The 25000-nt window shown below is 49.8% G+C and overlaps 2 protein-coding genes across 2 annotated transcripts in view; both read left to right on the top strand.

Annotated features, from left to right (window-relative positions):
• The window catches only part of LOC135530579 (tyrosine-protein phosphatase non-receptor type 12-like), a 7526-nt gene extending 1097 nt beyond the window's left edge, over positions 1-6429 (top strand). The window contains exon 3 of the mRNA XM_064958878.1: positions 5646-6429. Coding sequence (XP_064814950.1) covers positions 5646-6414 — 769 coding nt within the window. The 3' untranslated portion in view covers positions 6415-6429. The remainder of the gene's footprint in view (positions 1-5645) is intronic.
• Positions 6430-6459: 30 nt separating this feature from the next.
• LOC135530578 (tyrosine-protein phosphatase non-receptor type 12-like) lies at positions 6460-22541 on the top strand. Its single transcript, XM_064958877.1, has 6 exons — positions 6460-6601; positions 12199-12270; positions 15024-15106; positions 17559-17595; positions 21760-21873; positions 22101-22541. The coding sequence occupies exons 1-6, from the start codon at positions 6460-6462 to the stop codon at positions 22304-22306; spliced, it is 654 nt and encodes a 217-aa protein (XP_064814949.1). The 3' UTR covers positions 22307-22541.
• Positions 22542-25000: the final 2459 nt, after the last annotated feature.

Here is a 25000-nt window from a genome sequence, read left to right as displayed (position 1 = left end):
TTTAACTCTTATTCTTCTTCGTGTTTTTTGGAACTGCGCTGTCGGTTAGGGGCTCGTAAGGAAGCACTTCACTGTCAGGTCGACACCTGTTCTATTCGGCACATGTGACTAATACACTTTGATTTAATGTTTTGAGTGTGTATTTAGTGTGTGTGTGGGGGATGTTTTGAGTGAGTGTGTGTGTGTGTTCACCAGTGTCTAGATATGGCTGGAATTCATCAGGGACTCAAGGTCAGACAGTGAATCATGGTCCTCACACACATTCTCAGTGTCACCCCATCACCATGTCATCACATCCCCATGGACTGGTCTCGGACCTGTACTCAGTACTGGAGACTCTTTCTGGGCTGGTCTAGGACCTGTACTCAGTACTGGAGACTCTTTCTGGGCTGGTCTAGGACCTGTACTCAGTACTGGAGGCTCTTTCTGGTCTAGGACCTGTACTCAGTACTGGATACTCTTTCTGGGCTGGTCTAGGACCTGTACTCAGTACTGGAGACTCTTTCTGGTTTAGGACCTGTACTCAGTACTGGAGGCTCTTTCTGGGCTGGTCTAGGACCTGTACTCAGTACTGGAGACTCTTTCTGGGCTGGTCTAGGACCTGTACTCAGTACTGGAGACTCTTTCTGGGCTGGTCTAGGACCTGTACTCAGTACTGGAGGCTCTTTCTGGTCTAGGACCTGTACTCAGTACTGGAGGCTCTTTCTGGTCTAGGACCTGTACTCAGTACTGGAGGCTCTTTCTGGTCTAGGACCTGTACTCAGTACTGGAGACTCTTTCTGGTCTGGTCTAGGACCTGTACTCAGTACTGGAGGCTCTTTCTGGGCTGGTCTAGGACCTGTACTCAGTACTGGAGGCTCTTTCTGGTCTAGGACCTGTACTCAGTACTGGAGGCTCTTTCTGGTCTGGTCTAGGACCTGTACTCAGTACTGGAGGCTCTTTCTGGTCTAGGACCTGTACTCAGTACTGGAGGCTCTTTCTGGTCTAGGACCTGTACTCAGTACTGGAGGCTCTTTCTGGGCTGGTCTAGGACCTGTACTCAGTACTGGAGACTCTTTCTGGTCTAGGACCTGTACTCAGTACTGGAGGCTCTTTCTGGGCTGGTCTAGGACCTGTACTCAGTACTGGAGACTCTTTCTGGTCTAGGACCTGTACTCAGTACTGGAGACACTTTCTGGGCTGGTCTAGGACCTGTACTCAGTACTGGAGGCTCTTTCTGGGCTGGTCTAGGACCTGTACTCAGTACTGGAGGCTCTTTCTGGTCTAGGACCTGTACTCAGTACTGGAGGCTCTTTCTGGGCTTGTTTAGGACCTGTACTCAGTACTGCAGACTCTTTCTGGTCTAGGACCTGTACTCAGTACTGCAGGCTCTTTCTGGTCTAGGACCTGTACTCAGTACTGCAGGCTCTTTCTGGTCTAGGACCTGTACTCAGTACTGGAGGCTCTTTCTGGTCTAGGACCTGTACTCAGTACTGGAGGCTCTTTCTGGTCTAGGACCTGTACTCAGTACTGCAGGCTCTTTCTGGTCTAGGACCTGTACTCAGTACTGGAGACTCTTTCTGGTCTGGTCTAGGACCTGTACTCAGTACTGGAGGCTCTTTCTGGGCTGGTCTAGGACCTGTACTCAGTACTGGAGACTCTTTCTGGGCTGGTCTAGGACCTGTACTCAGTACTGGAGGCTCTTTCTGGGCTGGTCTAGGACCTGTACTCAGTACTGGAGGCTCTTTCTGGTCTAGGACCTGTACTCAGTACTGGAGACTCTTTCTGGGCTGGTCTAGGACCTGTACTCAGTACTGGAGGCTCTTTCTGGGCTGGTCTAGGACCTGTACTCAGTACTGGAGGCTCTTTCTGGTCTAGGACCTGTACTCAGTACTGGAGGCTCTTTCTGGGCTGGTCTAGGACCTGTACTCAGTACTGGAGGCTCTTTCTGGGCTGGTCTAGGACCTGTACTCAGTACTGGAGGCTCTTTCTGGGCTGGTCTAGGACCTGTACTCAGTACTGGAGACTCTTTCTGGGCTGGTCTAGGACCTGTACTCAGTACTGGAGGCTCTTTCTGGGCTGGTCTAGGACCTGTACTCAGTACTGGAGACTCTTTCTGGGCTGGTCTAGGACCTGTACTCAGTACTGGAGGCTCTTTCTGGTTTAGGACCTGTACTCAGTACTGGAGACTCTTTCTGGGCTGGTTTAGGACCTGTACTCAGTACTGGAGACTCTTTCTGGGCTGGTCTAGGACCTGTACTCAGTACTGGAGACTCTTTCTGGGCTGGTCTAGGACCTGTACTCAGTACTGGAGGCTCTTTCTGGGCTGGTCTAGGACCTGTACTCAGTACTGGAGGCTCTTTCTGGTCTAGGACCTGTACTCAGTACTGCAGGCTCTTTCTGGTCTAGGACCTGTACTCAGTACTGGAGACTCTTTCTGGTCTGGTCTAGGACCTGTACTCAGTACTGGAGGCTCTTTCTGGTCTAGGACCTGTACTCAGTACTGGAGACTCTTTCTGGGCTGGTCTAGGACCTGTACTCAGTACTGGAGGCTCTTTCTGGTCTAGGACCTGTACTCAGTACTGGAGGCTCTTTCTGGGCTGGTCTAGGACCTGTACTCAGTACTGGAGTCTCTTTCTGGGCTGGTCTAGGACCTGTACTCAGTACTGGAGACTCTTTCTGGACTGGTCTAGGACCTGTACTCAGTACTGGAGACTCTTTCTGGGCTGGTCTAGGACCTGTACTCAGTACTGGAGACTCTTTCTGGGCTGGTCTAGGACCTGTACTCAGTACTGGAGGCTCTTTCTGGGCTGGTCTAGGACCTGTACTCAGTACTGGAGGCTCTTTCTGGGCTGGTCTAGGACCTGTACTCAGTACGTGTGACCATTGCGTGAATCAAACCCTCAGTAATGTTCTATTAGGAGCTCTGTGGTTGTCATCAGCACCATCTAGGTTGTTCTATGTTCTGAGCTTGTGTTCAGATCAATAGACAGGAACAGCTGTGATATTCTGCCCTCACAGATCCCATCATGCCCTACTCATCAACAACATACAGGTACCTGACAAAATAAAGGAAACACTTGAGTAAATGAGGAACACAGAGTATATTGAATGTGTGGTCCATACAGGTCTGGTTCCTGAGTTAATTAAGCAATTAACATCCCATCATGCTTAGGGTCATGTATAAAAATACCCAGTTGCCCATTATCTTGGCTACCATGGCTAGAAGAAGAGATCTCAGTGACTTTGAGTCTCAAAGGAGCATGGGGGGGTTAGTGTTGTGTGTGTCAGATTTCAACCTAATTTAACATTTATGGTAGATTCTGAAGCAGCGACTGAGACAGCGTTTTCCACCACTATCAACAGAACCCCAAATGATGTAATTTATTGTGGAAGAATGGTGTCGCGTCCCTCCAATACAGTACCAGACACTTGTAGAATCTATGCCAAGGTGCTTTGAAGCTGTTCTGGCTCGTGGTGGCCCAACGCCCTATTAAGACACTTTATGTAAGTGTTTCCTTTATTTTGACAGTTACCTGAAGCTACTGACCATAACAGAGATCTTCAAGCCACTTGCCTGACTGTGCTCCTAGCCAGCTGACTGTGCTCCTAGCCAGCTGACTGTGCTCCTAGCCAGCTGACTGTGCTCCTAGCCAGCTGACTGTGCTCCTAGCCAGCTGACTGTGCTCCTAGCCAGCTGACTGTGCTCCAAGCCAGCTGACTGTGCTCCTAGCCAGCTGACTGTGCTCCTAGCCAGCTGACTGTGCTCCTAGCCAGCTGACTGTAGTCTCTCTGAGAACACACTGACTGTGCTCCTATCCAGCTGACTGTGCTCCTAGCCAGCTGACTGTGCTCCTAGCCAGCTGACTGTAGTCTCTCTGAGAACACACTGACTGTGTGTGTGTGTGTGCTGCTCAGTCATGTGCAGGGCATTAACCTGCGTTTGTCATCATGTGATCTTTATTTGGCACACGTCCACATCCTGCTGAAAGTGTGAGAGTTCAGGAGAAGAGCTGAATGTTCCATCCCCCTGTGGTTACCGTGGTTACCATGTCACCCACTCTAGCAGACAACCTCAGTTTCCTGGAAAGAAAGGCTGGTCGACTGATCTGAGTTCCATTCAGCCAGATTCTAGCAACATCTCTGTCTGAAACACCCTGTTGAGGCCTAGCAACATCTCTCCTGTCTGAAACACCCTGTTGAGGCCTAGCAACATCTCTCCTGTCTGAAACACCCTGTTGAGGCCTAGCAACATCTCTCCTGTCTGAAACACCCTGTTGAGGCCTAGCAACATCTCTCCTGTCTGAAACACCCTGTTGAGGCCTAGCAACATTTCTCCTGTCTGAAACACCCTGTTGAGGCCTAGCAACATCTCTCCTGTCTGAAACACCCTGTTGAGGCCTAGCAACATCTCTCCTGTCTGAAACACCCTGTTGAGGCCTAGCAACATCTCTCCTGTCTGAAACACCCTGTTGAGGCCTAGCAACATCTCTCCTGTCTGAAACACCCTGTTGAGGTCAAGCAGCATCTCTCCTGTCTGAAACACCCTGTTGAGGCCTAGCAACATCTCTCCTGTCTGAAACACCCTGTTGTGGCCTAGCAACATCTCTCCTGTCTGAAACACCCTGTTGAGGTCAAGCAGCATCTCTCCTGTCTGAAACACCCTGTTGAGGCCTAGCAACATCTCTCCTGTCTGAAACACCCTGTTGAGGCCTAGCAACATCTCTCCTGTCTGAAACACCCTGTTGAGGCCTAGCAACATCTCTCCTGTCTGAAACACCCTGTTGAGGCCTAGCAACATCTCTCCTTGGGGAGAGAATAAACAGCCTGGTACATTACAGCCTGTGTCCCAAAAGGCACCCTTTTGTCAAAGGTAGTTCACTATATAGGGAGCTGTTTGGGATGTCACATTGGAGGTCTACCCTAGTATTACCCCTGTGTTCACTGGGTGACTGTGTTGCCCCCTGTGTTCACTGGGTGACTGTGTTGCCCCCTGTGTTCACTGGGTGACTGTGTTGCCCCCTGTGTTCACTGGGTGACTGTGTTGCCCCCTGTGTTCACTGGGTGACTGTGTTGCCCCCTGTGTTCACTGGGTGACTGTGTTGCCCCCTGTGTTCACTGGGTGATCTGCTCTTATGTTCTGATGTATTTCAGGTAGATTACTGTGGTAAATCCATGATATTATGTACGTTTGGAGAAGTTGTTTGATTTAGATGCATGTTGTGCCCCGCTATTGTAGTGTACATTGACGTCTGCCATCTAGTGGTAGAATTTTAGCATAAACTTGAAGTTTGAATTGCTATCGCTGTCTTCATTTCTCTCTCCCATTTTCTCTCACCCTCCTCCTCTCTCCCTCCCTCTCTCTCCCTCTCTCTCTCCCTCTTTCCCTCTCTCTCTTTCCCTCTCTCTCTCTCTCTCTCTCTCTCTCTCTCTCTCTCTCTCTCTCTCTCTCTCTCTCTCTCTCTCTCTCTCTCTCTCTCTCTCTCTCTGCCTCTCTCTCTCTCTCTCTCTCTCTCTCTCTCTCTCTCTGCCTCTCTCTCTCTCTCTCTCTCTCTCTCTCTCTCTCTGCCTCTCTCTCTCTGCCTCTCTCTCTCTCTCTGCCTCTCTCTCTCTCCCCCTTTGTGCCGCTCTCTCTCTCTCCCCCTCTGTGCCTCTCTCTCTCTCAGCAGTCAGTTGGAAGGGGATGTGAAAGAGGAGATCCTTCAGCCTCCAGAGCCTCGTCCGGTTCCTCCCATCCTGACCCCGTCTCCCCCCTCTGCCTTCCCCACCGTCACCAACGTACGTCAGGACAACGACCGCTACCACCCCAAGCCGGTCATCCACGTCCTGGCCTCTGCACAACAACAACAACAGCCACAGAAAGCCCAACAAGCCCAACTGTCCCCAGACCTGAAGGACAACTATAACAAGACATCGTTGGACAGGGTCCCCTCAGGAGGCCCCCCTGCCCAGGCCCCCTCTCCCTCCTCCCCCTCCCCAGTGGATGGGCCAGTGCGTCTGGACAGGGTCCCCTCAGAAGGCCCCTCCTCCCCCTCCCCAGTGGATGGGCCAGTGCGTCTGGAGAGGAAGCTGAGTATTGAGATACAGAAGGTTCCGTTACAGGAGGGTCCTAAGAGCTTCGATGGGAACAGCAGGCTGCAAAGATCCCTTGCCTTCAAGGCCCGCTCCAACACCTCCAGTTCCTCTCTTTCTGAGGACTCAGGGGCCGACGGGGGGCCCCCCAACATGACACACCAGGGCGCCTTCGGACCCCTCCCCTCCCGCCCCAACCACCTGCCCCTTAAGGGGGAGAAGGGGGGTCAGGCAGGCTGGATCAGCCCGGAGAAAGCCCCCACACCCCCAGCCCTGGTGGCTGGGTCAGAGAGCCCCCCCACCTCCAATCTGACCTCTTCCCAGCCCCTCTCCTCCACCTCCACCCTGTCAGGACTGCTCTGAGCTTCACCAATCCTCTGCACTCAGACTTCCCTGATGTGAAGGGAGATGGAGGAGGGAGGGTTCCAGACCCTCCTGGTCCTCCAAGGCTACGGCCACGGTTACGGCGGCCCATGGCGAACACCTGCCCAGGAAGGTGTCGACCGTGTCCATCGCCGAGCAACGGGTCGCCCGGCGGAAACGGCATCAAGTACGTGGTTACGTTAGAGCTTTTACTAACTAACCTACTTCCCTAACTCTGTTGGGCTGTGGTACTACTGACTAAAACAGACTAGGGACCAGACACAGGGACAGAAGATGGGCTGGGAGTGGGGGTCAGAGCTGGGTTCAAACACTATTTGAAATCATTCCAAATACCTTATCTGTGCTTGACAGAGCTTGCCTGGGGGCAATGGATCAATTTACATCTCCAGGAAGACTAAAGCAAACGCTGAAAGTATGTTAAAGATTTCAAATAGTATTTGAACCCAGGTGGTCTGGCTGGGGTCCTATTATAAGGGCTGACTAAGGGTCAGTGGTTGTTGTGGTCAGCTGTAGGGTGGAGTAGCAGCTGACAGGCAGATCTAGGGTCAGTTTGTGGAGAGCTGGAGTCTACGTCCGTGGCCAGAGGGCACTGGCAGGCCACACTGTAATGACAGGCTGTCTAGACACACACACACACACACACGGTATGTACAGATCTACATAAACACACAGCACTGCGAGGGACAATGTAGACTGACCAGTCCAAGTGACAGTTTCAGACCACTGGCTTGCAATATAGACTAATTATATACACACAGACTTGCTTATGTAGAGAATTAACATTTTAATTATGTATAAAACAGATACTGTTTGGATACATTGAATAGATTGTTATAAAACGTGTTAGACCATGGAACTAAATGATCGTCTTGTCACCCCACCCCCAATGATCGTCTTGTAACCCCCCCCCAAAAAAAGTGTCAATAAACTGAATTATTTCTGTATTGTTTCTTCCAACTCTGACCTGCTATCATCACTCATTTTCTTAACTACAGTAAATACGTAATCTGCAATTTTACCATGGTAACCCAGTCCTAGTCCGCTGTAGGATGAGGACAAGACACACACACACACACACACACACACACACACACACATAATGGTGTCTCACTGGAGCTAATAAACTGACCACGGCACGATAGTGTCACACCACACTGTCCATGTTATTAGATGGTGTCTCCATCCACATTTCATCTGCTCCAGCAGGCCTTGGTTTAGGGTTTAGGCTGTAGACTCCAGCAGGCCTTGGATTAGGGTTTAGGCTGTAGACTCCAGCAGGCCTTGGTTTAGGGTTTAGGCTGTAGACTCCAGCAGGCCTTGGTTTAGGGTTTAGGCTGTAGACTCCAGCAGGCCTTGGTTTAGGCTGTAGACTCCAGGAGGCCTTGGATTAGGGTTTAGGCTGTAGACTCCAGCAGGCTTTGGATTAGGGTTTAGGCTGTAGACTCCAGCAGGCCTTGGTTTAGGGTTTAGGCTGTAGACTCCAGCAGGCTTTGGATTAGGGTTTAGGCTGTAGACTCCAGCAGGCCTTGGTTTAGGGTTTAGGCTGTAGACTCCAGCAGGCCTTGGCTTAGGGTTTAGGCTGTAGACTCCAGCAGGCCTTGGCTTAGGGTTTAGGCTGTAGACTCCAGCAGGCCTTGGCTTAGGGTTTAGGCTGTAGCATCCAGCAGGCCTTGGCTTAGGGTTTAGGCTGTAGACTCCAGCAGGCCTTGGCTTAGGGTTTAGGCTGTAGACTCCAGCAGGCCTTGGTTTAGGCTGTAGACTCCAGCAGGCCTTGGATTAGGGTTTAGGCTGTAGACTCCAGCAGGCCTTGGTTTAGGCTGTAGACTCCAGCAGGCCTTGGCTTAGGGTTTAGGCTGTAGACTCCAGCAGGCCTTGGTTTAGGGTTTAGGCTGTAGACTCCAGCAGGCCTTGGCTTAGGGTTTAGGCTGTAGACTCCAGCAGGCCTTGGCTTAGTGTTTAGGCTGTAGACTCCAGCAGGCCTTGGTTTAGGGTTTAGGCTGTAGACTCCAGCAGGCCTTGGCTTAGGGTTTAGGCTGTAGACTCCAGCAGGCCTTGGCTTAGTGTTTAGGCTGTAGACTCCAGCAGGCCTTAGGCTGTAGACTCCAGGTTCAGGTTGGAGTTACCATAGTATTCTGTGACAGTGAAGGGACAGAACAGGACGGTGCAGGATGCTGAGTGGGTCTATGTAAAGATGGTGGGGTTTTGTCTATGGGTTGTGTGGGAGGAAACCGCTTATGGTAAGTCTTAACATGAGAGGGGTAATGTAACTCTTAGGTGTGGTTATGTTGAGAGGTAATGTAACTCTTAGGTGGGGTTATGTAGAGAGGGGTAATGTAACTCTTAGGTGGGGTTATGTGGAGGGGTAATGTAACTCTTAGGTGGGGTTATGTAGAGAGGGGTAATGTAACTCTTAGGTGGGGTTCTGTTGAGGGGTAATGTAACTCTTAGGTGGGGTTATGTAGAGAGGGGTAATCTAACTCTTAGGTGGGGTTATGTTGAAGGGTAATGTAAGACTTGTCAGTCTGTTATTGGATGTTTTGTTGACTGTGTGAAATGTTCTGAGTGTGAGATGAGTAAACATCTGATCATGTGTGTCTACGGGTGCTGCTGTTCACGTCTCTGAGCTCATGGCATGTGGTGCTTTCTGCCCATCCGTGCTTGGTGGGGGAGGTGTCTGCCTGCATGTCAGCCCATTGGAAGTGGGCCATTAGCGGTGCTCTGTGGGCCAAAGCATGGATTAATCTAGCATCTGTCTGTGGTGCAAACAGGGCTGGTGTTCTGCTGCCCCACGACTGAGCTGGTTCTCAATGTAGGTTATATCCCAATCGGCTCCTATATAGTGAACTACCTTTGACAAAATGTTGCTGGGTGCCAGACAGGAGAGATTTTGGGACACAGGCGTTTGTAATGTACCAGGCTGTTTATTCTTTCCCCAAGGAGAGATGTTGCTAGGCCTCAACAGGGTGTTTCAGACAGGAGAGATGTTGCTAGGCCTCAACAGGGTGTTTCAGACAGGAGAGATGCTGCTTGACCTCAACAGGGTGTTTCAGACAGGAGAGATGTTGCTAGGCCTCAACAGGGTGTTTCAGACAGGAGAGATGTTGCTAGGCCTCAACAGGGTGTTTCAGACAGGAGAGATGTTGCTAGGCCTCAACAGGGTGTTTCAGACAGGAGAGATGTTGCTAGGCCTCAACAGGGTGTTTCAGACAGGAGAGATGTTGCTAGGCCTCAACAGGGTGTTTCAGACAGGAGAGATGTTGCTAGGCCTCAACAGGGTGTTTCAGACAGGAGAGATGTTGCTAGGCCTCAACAGGGTGTTTCAGACAGGAGAGATGTTGCTAGGCCTCAACAGGGTGTTTCAGACAGGAGAGATGTTGCTAGGCCTCAACAGGGTGTTTCAGACAGGAGAGATGTTGCTAGGCCTCAACAGGGTGTTTCAGACAGGAGAGGAGACTAGACACGCTGGAATAGCCATTTGAGCATCCGTGCATAATCGCAGACTCCTAGACAGGAAATAAAGGTGGTTATGGATGCACAAATGGCTCTGCTGGCAGGCGAGTGGTGTGGATAACCTGAAGCTAAGCTACAGACTACAGCTCAATAATGTGTTTTAACAATGAACAATGTCTCCTGGAACCTTTTTCTGCTTGTGTTTCCCTCTGCCCTTTGCCAGACAGAGTAGTGTTAGGCTGGTTCTGAGTGAGGAAGCAAACAGTGTCTGGGAGGATAGTTGATGTGGAAAGACTCCTCAGTGGAGATGGAAGGATGGAGATAGTGGGGAAGGGATGGATGGGGAAGAAAGGATGGAGGGGGAAGGGGGGAAGGGATGGAGGGGGGGGTGGATGGAGGGGGAAGGGATGGAGGGGGAATGGATGGAGATAGTGGGGAAGGGGAAGGGATGGATGGGGAAGGGAGGGATGGATAGGGGGGGGGATAGTGGGGAGGGATGGAGGGGGAGGGATGGATAGGGGGGGAGGGATGGAAGGGGGGAGGGATGGAAGGGGGGGGATGGATGGGGAAGAAAGGATGGAGGGGGAAGGGATGGAAGGGGGGAAGGGATGGAAGGGATGGGGGAAGGGATGGAGATAGTGGGGAAGGGATGGAGGGGGGTGGGGGAAGAAGGGATGGAGGGGGAAGGGATGGAGATAGATGGGGGGAAGGGATGGAGAGGGGGGTGGGATGGGGAAGAAGGGATGGAGGGGGGGGTGGATGGGGAAGAAAGGATGGAGGGGGAAGGGATGGAGTGGGGGGGATGGTGGGGGAAGGGATGGAGAAGGGATGGAGAGGGGGAAGGGATGGAGGGGGGAAGGGATGGAGGGGGAGGGATGGGGAAGGGATGGAGGGGGAGGGGGGGAAGGGATGGAGGGGGGGGAGGAGAGGAAGGGATGGAGAGTGGGGAAGGGATGGGAGGAAGGGATGGAGAGGAAGGGGATGGAAGGGAAGGGATGGAGAGTGCTATGAGCATGTGAGAGGTCAGGCTTGGATGAGTTGAGGCAGACTGAGCAGGCAACGTGTGTGTGTGTGTGTGTGTGTGTGTGTGTGTGTGTGTGTCCGAGAGCTGGCTAGTGGTCAAGCACCAGGAGATGTTTCAGTGGGCCCTGGAAAGGGGATTGGTGGGTGGCTGGGATAGATTTGTGGGGCAGTGCATGTGTACCAACCAGCCGTGTGCACGGGTGTAAAGCCTCCTATACTGCCACGCTACACACAATGGCCTGACAATCACTTAACTGCCCGGAGATGGGATTTTGATCAAAGGCAGCTGATGGGAATCGAGCGATATCCTAATCATGATCTCAAAATCACCTGATCTCTGATTGTATGATCTCTTCGCTTGTGATTGAAACAGCTGTGATTTGATGGAAATGATTGAATGGTTTGGTGTTGATTTTGGCTCTGCTTGGCTTTGTGGCGTGTTGTCTTGGGGTGGTTATGGCTCTGAATCTGGGAGGATGTCTTCTGAGCTTGTCTCTCTGGCTGCATCTGAAATGGTGCCTTTGTCTTTACACTGCACTACTTCCCCTAGGGCTCTGGCTAAAAGTAGTGCACTACTTCACCTAGGGCTCTGGCTAAAAGTAGTGCACTACTTCACCTAGGGCTCTGGCTAAAAGTAGTGCACTACTTCACCTAGAGCTCTGGCTAAAAGTAGTGCACTACTTCACCTTGGGCTCTGGCTAAAAGTAGTGCACTACTTCACCTAGGGCTCTGGCTAAAAGTAGTGCATTACTTTACCTAGAGCTCTGGCTAAAAGTAGTGCACTACTTCACCTTGGGCTCTGGCTAAAAGTAGTGCACTACTTCACCTTGGGCTCTGGCTAAAAGTAGTGCACTACTTCACCTAGGGCTCTGGCTAAAAGTAGTGCACTACTTCACCTAGGGCTCTGGCTAAAAGTAGTGCACTACTTCACCTAGGGCTCTGGCTAAAAGTAGTGCACTACTTTACCTAGGGCTCTGGCTAAAAGTAGTGCACTACTTCACCTTGGGCTCTGGCTAAAAGTAGTGCACTACTTCACCTAGGGCTCTGGCTAAAAGTAGTGCACTACTTCACCTAGGGCTCTGGCTAAAAGTAGTGCACTACTTCACCTAGGGCTCTGGCTAAAAGTAGTGCACTACTTCACCTAGGGCTCTGGCTAAAAGTAGTGTACTTAATCATTAGGAATAGGGCACCATTTCAGATGTACCTGTTTATCGCTGTCGTTTGATTGTTGATTGGCCGTCAATTTGACCTTTGACCCCTGGTAATAACCCCTGCTGTACTCTGACCCAGACAGTGACCAGAGTGAAGATTCCCCTCCCCCTCTACCTGAGAGAACCCCAGAGTCCTTCATTTTGGCCACAGGTGTGTTTTAACGGTGCGAGACAGGGATCATCTTGATCTCCCAGTCTTGGTCTCATACATCAGGAATGGTGAGCTGTAGTAAGATGTCTGGCATCATGAGACGACAGACAAGGGAGGGTCTGCAATTTCCAACATCCTGGAGTGCCAATGTGTTGCAGGCTTTTGTTCTATCCCAACTGTAAGTTAACACATCTGATTTAAAATTATCAACTAATCATAGTCTCCTATTTAAATTGTGAAAAGGGGAATTGAGTGTGTTAGAGCTGGGCTGGAACAAAAACCTGCACCTTCTGCATTCTTCAGCCCTCCATGACTGGCTCCACCCCTTGGTCTGCCCGCTGTCTTCTGCTGCAGTGTGGTGGCTTGACACAAGAGGGCGCCAGAAACAACTCTGCAGACCTTGAACATGGATAGTTTTGCCGCCCTCTCAGTCATCTCAGCTTCAGAACTCTTCCAGATGACTTTTGTTATGACTGTTGTTGATGAAAGAGCACGGAAATTAAATGACCAGCTTTTTAGTTAAGTCAACTCTGATTCTCTGCAGTATTTATCCAGTCTGTAAGCCAGACACCACCATATGGAGGGGGGGGGGGCCTCCCGAGTGGCTCAGCGGTCTAAGGCACTGCATCTCAGTGCTAGAGGCATCACTACAGACCCTGGTTCGATTCCCGGCTGTATCACAACCGGCCGTGATTGGGAGTCCTATTGTGGCGCACAATTGGCCAAGCGTCGTCCGGGTTAGGGTTTGGCCGGGGTAGGGTTAGGGTTTGGCCAGGGTAAATAAAAATTTGCTCTTAACGGACTTGCCTGGTTAAATTAAGATAAAAAAAAAAGCCTTGAAGTTGCCCAAAACAACTCCTTAGTGTTCCAACTCCTTAGTGTTCCAACTCCTTAGTGTTCCAACTCATTAGTGTTACAACTCCTTAGTGTTACAACGTCACACCAACTGATTGGATGCCTTAGTGTTCCAACTCCTTAGTGTTCCAACTCCTTAGTGTTACAACATCACACCAACTGATTGGATGCCTTAGTGTTCCAACTCCTTAGTGTTCCAACTCCTTAGTGTTCCAACTCCTTAGTGTGCCAACTCCTTAGTGTTACAACATCACACCAACTGATTGGATGCCTTAGTGTTCCAACTCCTTAGTGTTACAACTCCTTAGTGTTACAACATCACACCAACTGATTGGATGCCTTAGTGTTACAACTCCTTAGTGTTCCAACTCCTTAGTGTTACAACTCCTTAGTGTTACACCAACTGATTGGATGCCTTAGTGTTACAACATCACACCACTCAACTTCTATTAGGGACGTACAGAGGGCCAGGAGGTTTTCATCACCATGTGACCAGACCAGGAAGTACTTCAGGCCCCAGGTATAGTCTAGAAGAACAACGAGGGCCCTGAGTTGTAACAGATCCGCTCAGATGGTTCTGAAATACTCCTGGTCCTACGTCTATCCCCAGCAGCACTACCTGACTGACATTGATACTAGGCCCAAGGCCTCATTTTTATTTTTTATTTTACCTTTATTTAACTAGGCAAGTCAGTTAAGAACAAATTCTTATTTTCAATGACGGCCTAGGAACAGTGGGTTAACTGCCTGTTCAGGGGCAGAACGACAGATTTGTACCTTGTCAGCTCAGGGATTTGAACTTGCAACCTTCTGGTTACTAATCCAATGCTCTAACCACTAGGCTACCCTGCCGCCCCAATGATGTCATTAGGCCCAAGGGCAGACGTTGCAGGACCGCCAGATAATTAATTCTAGAGGTCATTAGAAGCAGAGTCCAACTGGGTCCAGCTCTGAGGGGTTAATGCTTATGGGCGTTTCCCCAGATACAACTTGTCATCATAGCTGCGTTATTGTTACCACAGGCAGCAGGGCTACTGCCTGGTTCTCAATGCAAGTTTGTTTTTGTTTGTTGATGATAATGCAGATCAAATTAGCTTCTCAGTTGGTTAAGGATGTTTTTGTGCCAGCAGGGCTATGTCAAATAACCCCGCTCCGCTCAAACCAGAGTCCCACCCCTCACTGTCCGCTGATGGTTCCTCTCTGAATCCCCCTCCTCGTTCAACTGTTATGAACCCCTTGCCTGCAGGGCAGCCCCAGCCCTGTGCTGCTGTGAAGGGAGGGAGGATGGAGGGAGCGAGACGGGGATGGAGGGCAGAGTTAACGTTCTCTGGAATGAACATGCTCTCATTAGATTGTGTGTAGATGTGCGGTGTGTGTTCATGACATTTATCAAATGAGAGTTTATTAGTCACATGCACACGGTCCAGTGACACTCTTCAGCTCCAAACTCCAACATGCAGGTCAAAGTTAATATAACAATAATATAAAATAAAATACTAGAATATAAAAAGATCACAAGACGGCATATATACGTTTACAACTAGTGTTACGTTTACAACTCGTCTTAAACACACAGTGAAGACAGGAAGGGCAGGGTCAACCAATAAGTGCTGAGGAGACAGACGGGGGTTGGTCAACGGAACAGTCGAAGTTGGAGCTTAAATGACCTCCAGCATGTAAGAACAGCTACAATGGAATGGATGAGGAAGTCAGTGGTACATAAAGGCTGTTGAAAAGAGACGTCTCGTGGCCAGACATGACAGACATGCTCTTGTGTCCGCAGCCTAGAAGCCTGGCACTTTGAGGCTACCAAATATATAGAGCTACAGTGTCTCTATGGAAGTCTCTCTCTTGTCTTTTTACTTTCTCTCTCTCTTTCTCTCTCTGTCCATCTCCAGACCCATCAGAGTTGAAGGCACCAGGACCATCAGACTGGAGTATCTCGGAGGACCAGTCAGTAAAAGGAGCAGGTTTTCCTCAGGTGAACACCATTCTCACCAGCTTTGTAGAAACAAACCTCTAGACGTCTGTTCTCCAGTCCTGCTTCTGGGGACCCACGGGGTGTGCAGGGTTTTGTTCCAGCCCAGTACTAACAGACCTGATTCAAGTCATTAAGGGCTTGATGATGGGTTGAGGTGTGTTGGTTCTAGACAGGAACAACTGCTTTCAGCTGCTTTATATGTTCTGTTGAGATACGTCCTCTGTCTCTCTCCTCCGTCTCTCTCCTCCGTCTCTCTCCTCCATCATCTGTTCTTCAGCCTTGTTATTAATCTGTGTCCTCCGTCTCTCTCCTCCATCATCTCTTCTTCAGCCCTGTTATTAATCTGTGTCCTCCGTCTCTCTCCTCCATCTCTCTCCTCCGTCTCTCTCCTCCGTCTCTCTCCTCCATCATCTCTTCTTCAGCCCTGTTATTAATCTGTGTTCTCCATCTCTCTCCTCATCTCTTCTGTCTTCATTAACCTGTGTCCTCTCTCTCCTCCATCATCTCTCTCCTCCATCTCTTCAACCCTGTTATTAATCTGTGTCCTCCATCTCTCTCCTCCATCATCTCTTCTTCAGCCCTGTTATTAATCTGTGTCCTCCATCTCTCTCCTCCATCATCTCTCTCCTCATCTCTTCTTCAGCCCTGTTATTAATCTGTGTCCTCCATCTCTCTCCTCCATCATCTCTTCAGCCCTGTTATTAATCTGTCCTCCATCTCTCTCCTCCATCATCTCTTCTTCAGCCCTGTTATTAATCTGTGTCCTCCATCTCTCTCCTCCATCATCTCTTCTTCAGCCCTGTTATTAATCTGTGTCCTCCGTCTCTCTCCTCCATCATCTCTTCTTCAGCCCTGTTATTAACCTGTGTCCTCCATCTCTCTCCTCCATCATCTCTTCTTCAGCCCTGTTATTAATCTGTGTCCTCCGTCTCTCTCCTCCATCATCTCTCTCCTCCATCATCTCTCTCCTCCGTCTCTCTCCTCCATCTCTCTCCTCCATCATCTCTTCTTCAGCCCTGTTATTAATCTGTGTTCTCCATCTCTCTCCTCCATCATCTCTTCTACAGCCCTGTTATTAATCTGTGTCCTCCGTCTCTCTCCTCCATCATCTCTTCTACAGCCCTGTTATTAATCTGTGTCCTCCGTCTCTCTCCTCCATCATCTCTTCTACAGCCCTGTTATTAATCTGTCCTCTGTCTCTCTCCTCCATCATCTCTTCTTCAGCCCTGTTATTAATCTGTGTCTTCCGTCTCTCTCCTCCATCATCTCTTCTTCAGCCCTGTTATTAATCTGTCCTCCGTCTCTCTCCTCCATCATCTCTTCTTCAGCCCTGTTATTAATCTGTGTCCTCCGTCTCTCTCCTCCATCTCTTCAGCCCTGTTATTAATCTGTCCTCCATCTCTCTCCTCCATCATCTCTTTTTCAGCCCTGTTATTAATCTGTGTCCTCCGTCTCTCTCCTCCATCTCTTCTTCAGCCCTGTTATTAATCTGTGTCCTCCATCTCTCTCCTCCATCATCTCTCTCCTCCATCTCTTCAGTCCTGTTATTAATCTGTGTCCTCCATCTCTCTCCTCCATCATCTCTCTCCATCATCTCTTCTTCAGCCCTGTTATTAATCTGTCCTCCATCTCTCTCCTCCATCATCTCTTTTTCAGCCCTGTTATTAATCTGTGTCCTCCGTCTCTCTCCTCCATCTCTTCTTCAGCCCTGTTATTCATCTGTCCTCCATCTCTCTCCTCCATCTCTTCTTCAGCCCTGTTATTAATCTGTGTCCTCCGTCTCTCTCCTCCATCTCTTCTTCAGCCCTGTTATTAATCTGTGTCCTCCATCTCTCTCCTCCATCATCTCTCTCCTCCATCTCTTCTTCAGCCCTGTTATTAACCTGTGTCCTCCATCTCTCTCCTCCATCATCTCTCTCCTCCATCTCTTCAGCCCTGTTATTAATCTGTGTCCTCCATCTCTCTCCTCCATCTCTTCTTCATTCCTGTTATTAATCTGTGTCCTCCGTCTCTCTCCTCCATCATCTCCTCTTCAGCCCTGTTATTAATCTGTGTCCTCCGTCTCTCTCCTCCATCATCTCTTCTTCAGCCCTGTTATTAATCTGTGTCCTCCGTCTCTCTCCTCCATCATCTCCTCTTCAGCCCTGTTATTAATCTGTGTCCTCCGTCTCTCTCCTCCATCATCTCTTCTTCAGCCCTGTTATTAATCTGTGTCCTCCATATCTCTCCTCCATCTCTCTCCTCCATCATCTCTTCTTCAGCCCTGTTATTAATCTGTGTCCTCCATCTCTCTCCTCCATCATCTCCTCTTCAGCCCTGTTATTAATCTGTGTCCTCCGTCTCTCTCCTCCATCATCTCTTCTACAGCCCTGTTATTAATCTGTGTCCTCCATCTCTCTCCTCCATCTCTTCAGCCCTGTTATTAATCTGTGTCCTCCATCTCTCTTCACAGGAGCAGAGGAGTACACAGGCACAGACAGCAGAGAGAGGTAGGTGGCTCATCTCTTCAGTGTTTAGGCTAAATGATTGGCTGCCCATGCTGCCTCTGATGGCTTGAGGGGGGGGTCTCATTACCCAACATAAGCCCTAGGATGCATCCCAAATGGAACCCTATTCCCTATATAGTGTATGGGTCCTGGTCCTGAGTAGTGCACTATGAAGTGGATAGAGTGCCATTTGGGCCTCAGTCAGTCTCAGATGTGGTTTTGTCCCTCCCTCTCAGATGGGTGATTAGGAGAGCGCAGGGGTTTGGCTGTAAAACATCAAATCAAATTTTATTTGTCACATTTCCCGAATACAACAGGTGTATAACAGTGAAATGCTTACTTACGAGCCCCGAAACAACAATGCAGTTTCAAACACATACGGAGGAGAATAAGAGAGAAAAGTAACAAGTAATTAAAGAGCAGCAGTGAAATAACAATGGCGAGACTATATACAGGGGGTACCGGTACAGAGTCGATGTGGAGACTATATACAGGGGGTACCGGTACAGAGTCAATGTGGTGGCTATATACAGGGGTACCGGTACAGAGTCGATGTGGAGACTATATACAGGGGGTACCGGTACAGAGTCAATGTGGAGGCTATATACAGGGGTACCGGTACAGAGTCAATGTGGAGGCTATATACAGGGGTACCGGTACAGAGTCTATGTGGTGGCTATATACAGGGGGTACCGGTACAGAGTCGATGTGGAGACTATATACAGGGGTACCGGTACAGAGTCAATGTGGTGGCTATATACAGGGGGTACCGGTACAGAGTCGATGTGGAGACTATATACAGGGGGTACCGGTACAGAGTCAATGTGGAGGCTATATACAGGGGTACCGGTACCGAGTCAATGTGGAGACTATATACAGGGGGTACCGGTACAGAGTCGATGAGGAGACTATATACAGGGGGTACCGGTACAGAGTCAATGTGGAGGCTATATACAGGGGTACCGGTACAGAGTCAATGTGGAGGCTATATACAGGGGGTACCGGTACAGAGTCGATGAGGAGACTATATACAGGGGTACCGGTACCGAGTCGATGTGGAGACTATATACAGGGGTACCGGTACCGAGTCGATGTGGAGACTATATACAGGGGGTACCGGTACAGAGTCAATGTGGAGGCTATATACAGGGGTACCGGTACAGAGTCAATGTGGAGGCTATATACAAGGGGGTACCGGTACAGAGTCGATGAGGAGACTATATACAGGGGTACCGGTACCGAGTCGATGTGGAGACTATATACAGGGGTACCGGTACCGAGTCGATGTGGAGACTATATACAGGGGGTACCGGTACAGAGTCAATGTGGAGGCTATATACAGGGGTACCGGTACCGAGTCGATGTGGAGACTATATACAGGGGTACCGGTACCGAGTCGATGTGGAGACTATATACAGGGGGTACCGGTACAGAGGCGATGTGTGGGGGCACCGGTTTGTTGAGGTAGTATGTACATGTAGGTAGAGTTATTAAAATGACTGCATAGATGACAACAGAGTAGCAGTGGTGTAAAGAGGGGGAGGGGGGCAATGCCAATAGTCTGGGTGGCCTTTTGACTAGATGTTCAGGAGTATTATGGCTTGGGGCTAGAAGCTGTTTAGAAGCCTCTTGGACCTAGACTTGGTGCTCCGGTACCACTTGCCGTGTGGTAGCAGAAAGAACAGTCTATGACTTGGGTGGCTGGAGTCTTTGACAATGTTCAGGGCCTTCCTCTGACATAGCCTGATATATCGGTCCTGGGTGGCAGGAAGCTTGGCCCCAGTGATGTACTGGGCCGTTCACACTACCCTCTGTAGTGCCTTGTGGTCGGATGCCTGATATATCGGTCCTGGGTGGCAGGAAGCTTGGCCCCAGTGATGTACTGGGCCGTTAACACTACCCTCTGTAGTGCCTTGTGGTCGGATGCCTGGTATAGAGGTCCTGGATGGCAGGAAGCTTGGCCCCAGTGATGTACTGGGCCGTTCACACTACCCTCTGTAGTGCCTTGTGGTCGGATGCCTGGTATAGAGGTCCTGGATGGCAGGAAGCTTGGCCCCAGTGATGTACTGGGCCGTTCACACTACCCTCTGTAGTGCCTTGTGGTCGGATGCCTGGTATAGAGGTCCTGGATGGCAGGAAGCTTGGCCCCAGTGATGTACTGGGCCGTTCACACTACCCTCTGTAGTGCCTTGTGGTCGGATGCCTGGTATAGAGGTCCTGGATGGCAGGAAGCTTGGCCCCAGTGATGTACTGGGCCGTTCACACTACCCTCTGTAGTGCCTTGTGGTCGGATGCCTGGTATAGAGGTCCTGGATGGCAGGGAAGCTTGGCCCCAGTGATGTACTGGGCCGTTCACACTACCCTCTGTAGTGCCTTGTGGTCGGATGCCTGGTATAGAGGTCCTGGATGGCAGGAAGCTTGGCCCCAGTGATGTACTGGGCCGTTCACACTACCCTCTGTAGTGCCTTGTGGTCGGATGCCTGGTATAGAGGTCCTGGATGGCAGGAAGCTTGGCCCCAGTGATGTACTGGGCCGTTCACACTACCCTCTGTAGTGCCTTGTGGTCGGATGCCTGGTATAGAGGTCCTGGATGGCAGGAAGCTTGGCCCCAGTGATGTACTGGGCCATTCACACTACCCTCTGTAGTGCCTTGTGGTCGGATGCCTGGTATAGAGGTCCTGGATGGCAGGAAGCTTGGCCCCAGTGATGTACTGGGCCGTTCACACTACCCTCTGTAGTGCCTTGTGGTCGGATGCCTGGTATAGAGGTCCTGGATGGCAGGAAGCTTGGCCCCAGTGATGTACTGGGCCGTTCACACTACCCTCTGTAGTGCCTTGTGGTCGGATGCCTGGTATAGAGGTCCTGGATGGCAGGAAGCTTGGCCCCAGTGATGTACTGGGCCGTTCACACTACCCCTTTGATGATCTCAGGACCCCTGACACATCTTTACAGTCTCATGAGGGGGAAACATCACTCTGTTCTGATGTTCAGATGGGTGATTAGGAGAGAGCAGGGGTTTGGCTGTGAAACATCACTCTGCTCTGATGTTCAGATGGGTGATTAGGAGAGAGCAGGGGTTTGGCTGTGAAACATCACTCTGTTCTGATGTTCAGATGGGTGATTAGGAGAGAGCAGGGGTTTGGCTGTGAAACATCACTCTGTTCTACACAGATCTCCATGAAAATGAATCATTGATGTCATTAGATGATCTAAAAGGTCTGGTCTGGAAGGAGTTTTGTCTGTCTGGTCTGGACGGAGTTTTGTCTGTCTGGTCTGGAAGGAGTTTTGTCTGTCTGGTCTGGAAGGAGTTTTGTCTGTCTGGTCTGGAAGGAGTTTTGTCTGTCTGGTCTGGAAGGAGTTTTGTCTGTCTGGTCTGGAAGGAGTTTTGTCTGTCTGTCTGGTCTGGAAGTGGTTTTGTCTGTCTGTCTGGTCTGGAAGGAGTTTTGTCAGGTCTGGAGTCGGGAGCAGAGAGGCAGTCTGTCTGTGGAACCTAATTACCAATGTAGCATTCATCTGACACTTCTCCAAGCTTATCTTTTAGCCTGCTTGGTTTTATTGGGTTTCCTAGTTAGTCTGCTGGAGGTGTACACTGTTCCACAAATGACCCTGAAATGATAAGACTGTAGGCATTTATTAAAGGAACCGCTGTGTGTGTGTTACTGCGTGACAGGGAAACCTGACACTGTGTGTTGTGGTGTGTGTGTGTGTTACTGTGTGACAGGGAAACCTGACACTGTGTGTGTGTGTGTGTGTGTGTGTGTGTGTGTGTGTGTGTGTGTTACTGTGTGACAGGGAAACCTGACACTGTGTGTTGTGGTGTGTGTGTGTTACTGTGTGACAGGAAACCTGACACTGTGTGTGTGTGTGTGTGTTACTGTGTGACAGGGAAACCTGACACTGTGTGTTGTGGTGTGTGTGTGTTACTGCGTGACAGGGAAACATGACACTGTGTTGTGGTGTGTGTGTGTTACTGCGTGACAGGGAAACATGACACTGTGTTGTGGTGTGTGTGTTACTGCGTGACAGAGAAACCTGACAGTGTGTGTGTGTTACTGCGTGACAGGGAAACCTGACAGTGTGTGTGTGTGTTACTGCGTGACAGGGAAACCTGACAGTGTGTGTGTGTTACTGCGTGACAGGGAAACCTGACACTGTGTTGTGTCCTAGAACCATCAGGAGAGAGGAGTAAGAAGATTTCAGATGCAGCAGGAGTGGAAACATCACCTGCCAACACCACAGTAGCAGACAGCTCAGCAGAGAGCAAGGCTTCCTCCGAGATGGGTGAGGAGGAAGAGGAAAGGAGGAAAGTGATAGTAAATATGGTCATGTTGTGTCTATAGTTGTTTCCTATAACTAGGGCCCTGAGTTGTTCCTGACCAGGAAAACGCTGGTTTCTCGTCATAACATAGAACCACAACCAAGAACCAGAATTTTTCCTGGTCAGGTGACGTGGCCTGAAAAAGTCCCAAACGCTTTCATCATAACACTGTTCTTCTCTTGTCTTCCAGGATACGGTAACCGCTGCACACAACCCAAAGGCCCCAGGAACCCCTACACAGTGGACATGATCATGGCTTCTACCTATAGCCCCCTTCACTGCCCCCCTCCCCCTCCAAGTCCTCCTGGATCCTCACCTTGTCTCTTACAAGGGCCACTGTGTATGAAGGAGATGACTGGGTGCTGTCCCATCCTTGGACACCGACACCTTTTCTAACTCATAGGGCAGATGTGAAATGGCACCCTATTCCCTAAATAGTGCACTGTATATTTGGCCAGAGTCTTGTACATGTAGGCAACAGGGTGCCATTTGAGACAAAGTCTAAAACACAATCTGCAAAGCAATTTAGATAATCTACCCAGGATGCAACGGTACACTTTCTGCTGTACTTGTGCCAGTTGCCAGGGGCTGTCTGTGTGCTGGTGCTATTAAGTGTTTCCCAAATGGAACTCCATTCTATATGATGCACTTTCTTTTGACCAGGACCATAAGAGCTCTGATCAAAAGTGATCGCTCTAGAACAGTCTGTCATTTGGGATGTACAATTACTCTCCCTCCTCTGCTGGACCATACCAAGCCTGCCTTATTCTCTTTGAGGCAAATCCTAACTTCCACTTAAGTTGAATTTTCACTTAGTCATGAGGATGTGAATGGGAGAGGAATTAGTCTTAAGTGCAAGTTAAGTTGACTCTTAGTCAGAAACAATCCGTCACATTGGATCCCGATTCATCTTTTTGTTTAGTTTTCTATTCAGAAAAATACTTAGCTCTTATCTTCTGTACTTTTGGGCTGTATTATGACATTACAGAGGAAGACATGTATCACTAGGGACAGAGGACTACTGTTATATTATTTTTGATTCATTTTTTTTTTGCTAACTTCTCGATAGCTATATATGCATTGTTTTCTACATGTACAGGGCAACTAGGTATATAATATTTAATGTGCTCCCTCTAAATATTCGTATTAACAGAAGATGTAACTAGTCTGTCCATGACCCCCCCTCCCTCTCACCAATGTTCCTCTGACTGTAAATGATTTGCCCTCTTGTTCTAGCAAATATTGCAGGGTTTTGTTCTAATGACGTGTAAAGGTTTTGAATCAGCTGGCGTAGCGCCGACCTCTTGCTGAGATGGAAACGGGCTCAAGATTGTGTAATAATAATCGCTCTTTCTGTCACTTCTGTCCTAAAGGATCTATGTGTCTATGCTGTTTCTCCTCTCTTCAGTTTCTGCCCTGCCACAACGGGGATAGTCCCCTCCAGTCTCCTGGGTTTCTTTCTCTCTCGCTCCTTCTCATCAGACTAATTCAAACCCGGTGATGACACCGCCAGATGATTAGACTCTCTGGCCAATCAGAGACATGATTCAATCAGCCAATGAACTAAACCAGGAGTACTTTTGGCGCTCCAGGCCTGGAGTTGAATTCCCTTGGACCCTAACTGATACCACTAGCATTTGTTTTGGAGCCCGCCTGTGCCTTTTGGAGAGTGCTGCCCCCCCCTCTCCCATCATCAGCAGCACGTGTAGCCACGCGCTCAGCCGTGTTGGTTGGTCCACTCCTCTTGGAAACTGCTTGTGTCCCAAATGGCAATATATTCCCTATAATAGTCCACTACTTATGAACAGACCAGACTCTGGTCAAAAGTAGGGAATAGGGCCTATAGGGCTCCAATTAAAAGTAGTGCACTATATAGGGAACATGGTGCCTTTTTGGGTCTAGACCCTCTCTGACCACCCCCTCCTCCTCTACACAACGCAGACCTGTTTGCTTAATATTTGCAGAAATCAATGGACCCGTCAGTAAAGACTAAGACAACTCAGAAGTAAGGGCATGCTTCCCTTGTTTCCCTGCTGTTTTAAAGTCTCTGGGGGGCTGGGGAGGGTCTGGGGCTTCCTCTCTGTGTGTGTGGGGATTCTCTGTGTGTGTGGGGATTCTCTGTGTGTCTGTGTGTGTGTGTGGGGGGAATTCTTCTGTGTGGGTGTGTGTGTGGGGGGGGGGGATTTCTGTGTGTGTGGGGGGGGGGATTCTCTGTGTGTGGGGGGATTCTCTCTGTCTGTGTGTGTGTGAGGAATTCCTGTGTGTGTGTGGGGGGATTCCCTGTCTGTCTGTGAATTCCTGTGTGTGTGGGGGGAATTCCCTCTGTGTGTGAGGGGGGATTCTCTGTGTGTGTGTGTGTGTGTGTGTGATCAGGCTGCAGGTGTCCAGAGGGATGAGTACATTCACTAACCTGGGACTTGGCAGGAAGTGAGCTCAGCGAGAGTTCTCCATCAACCTGGGGTTTCCCACACACACACACACACACACACACACACGGTTCCATATAAGGTCCACTTCCACCTGGGTTTTATCCTTCATCTGTTCTAATGTGACACATTTCTCACTGTGGTTGGCACATATGATGCATATTTTTTTGCAACCCCCCTTCAATTGGGAGTTTAGTATGTTTTCAATGAAATGAGTTCCCACACGCCTGGGATTTCCACCACATGTTTGACACTTCCTCCCTGTGACTGCAGGTGGAGGAGTTATTGATGAGGCTTGTCACACTGACACACACTTCCTCCCTGTGACTGCAGGTGGAGGAGTTATTGATGAGGCTTGTCACACTGACACACTTCCTCCCTGTGACTGCAGGTGGAGGAGTTATTGATGAGGCTTGTCACACTGACACACACTTCCTCCCTGTGACTGCAGGTGGAGGAGTTATTGATGAGGCTTGTCACACTGACACACTTCCTCCCTGTGACTGCAGGTGGAGGAGTTATTGATGAGGCTCGTCACACTGACACACACTTCCTCCCTGTGACTGCAGGTGGAGGAGTTATTGATGAGGCTTGTCACACTGACACACACTTCCTCCCTGTGACTGCAGGTGGAGGAGTTATTGATGAGGCTTGTCACACTGAC

The sequence above is a fragment of the Oncorhynchus masou genome, unplaced genomic scaffold (assembly GCF_036934945.1).
Source record: "Oncorhynchus masou masou isolate Uvic2021 unplaced genomic scaffold, UVic_Omas_1.1 unplaced_scaffold_1385, whole genome shotgun sequence".
Lineage (NCBI taxonomy): Eukaryota > Metazoa > Chordata > Actinopteri > Salmoniformes > Salmonidae > Oncorhynchus > Oncorhynchus masou.
This window is presented reverse-complemented; position numbering and strand designations above follow the sequence as displayed.

What these genes read in the sequence shown, in the direction of transcription:
- LOC135530578 (XM_064958877.1), top strand. Translation starts at nt 6,460, where the DNA reads ATGGAGGAGGGAGGGTTCCAGACCCTCCTGGTCCTCCAAGGCTACGGC. An exon ending in GTCCTTCATTTTGGCCACAG is followed by an intron (nt 12,271 to 15,023) that starts GTGTGTTTTAAC and finishes GTCCATCTCCAG; the next exon opens with ACCCATCAGAGTTGAAGGCA. An exon ending in GGCACAGACAGCAGAGAGAG is followed by an intron (nt 17,596 to 21,759) that starts GTAGGTGGCTCA and finishes GTTGTGTCCTAG; the next exon opens with AACCATCAGGAGAGAGGAGT.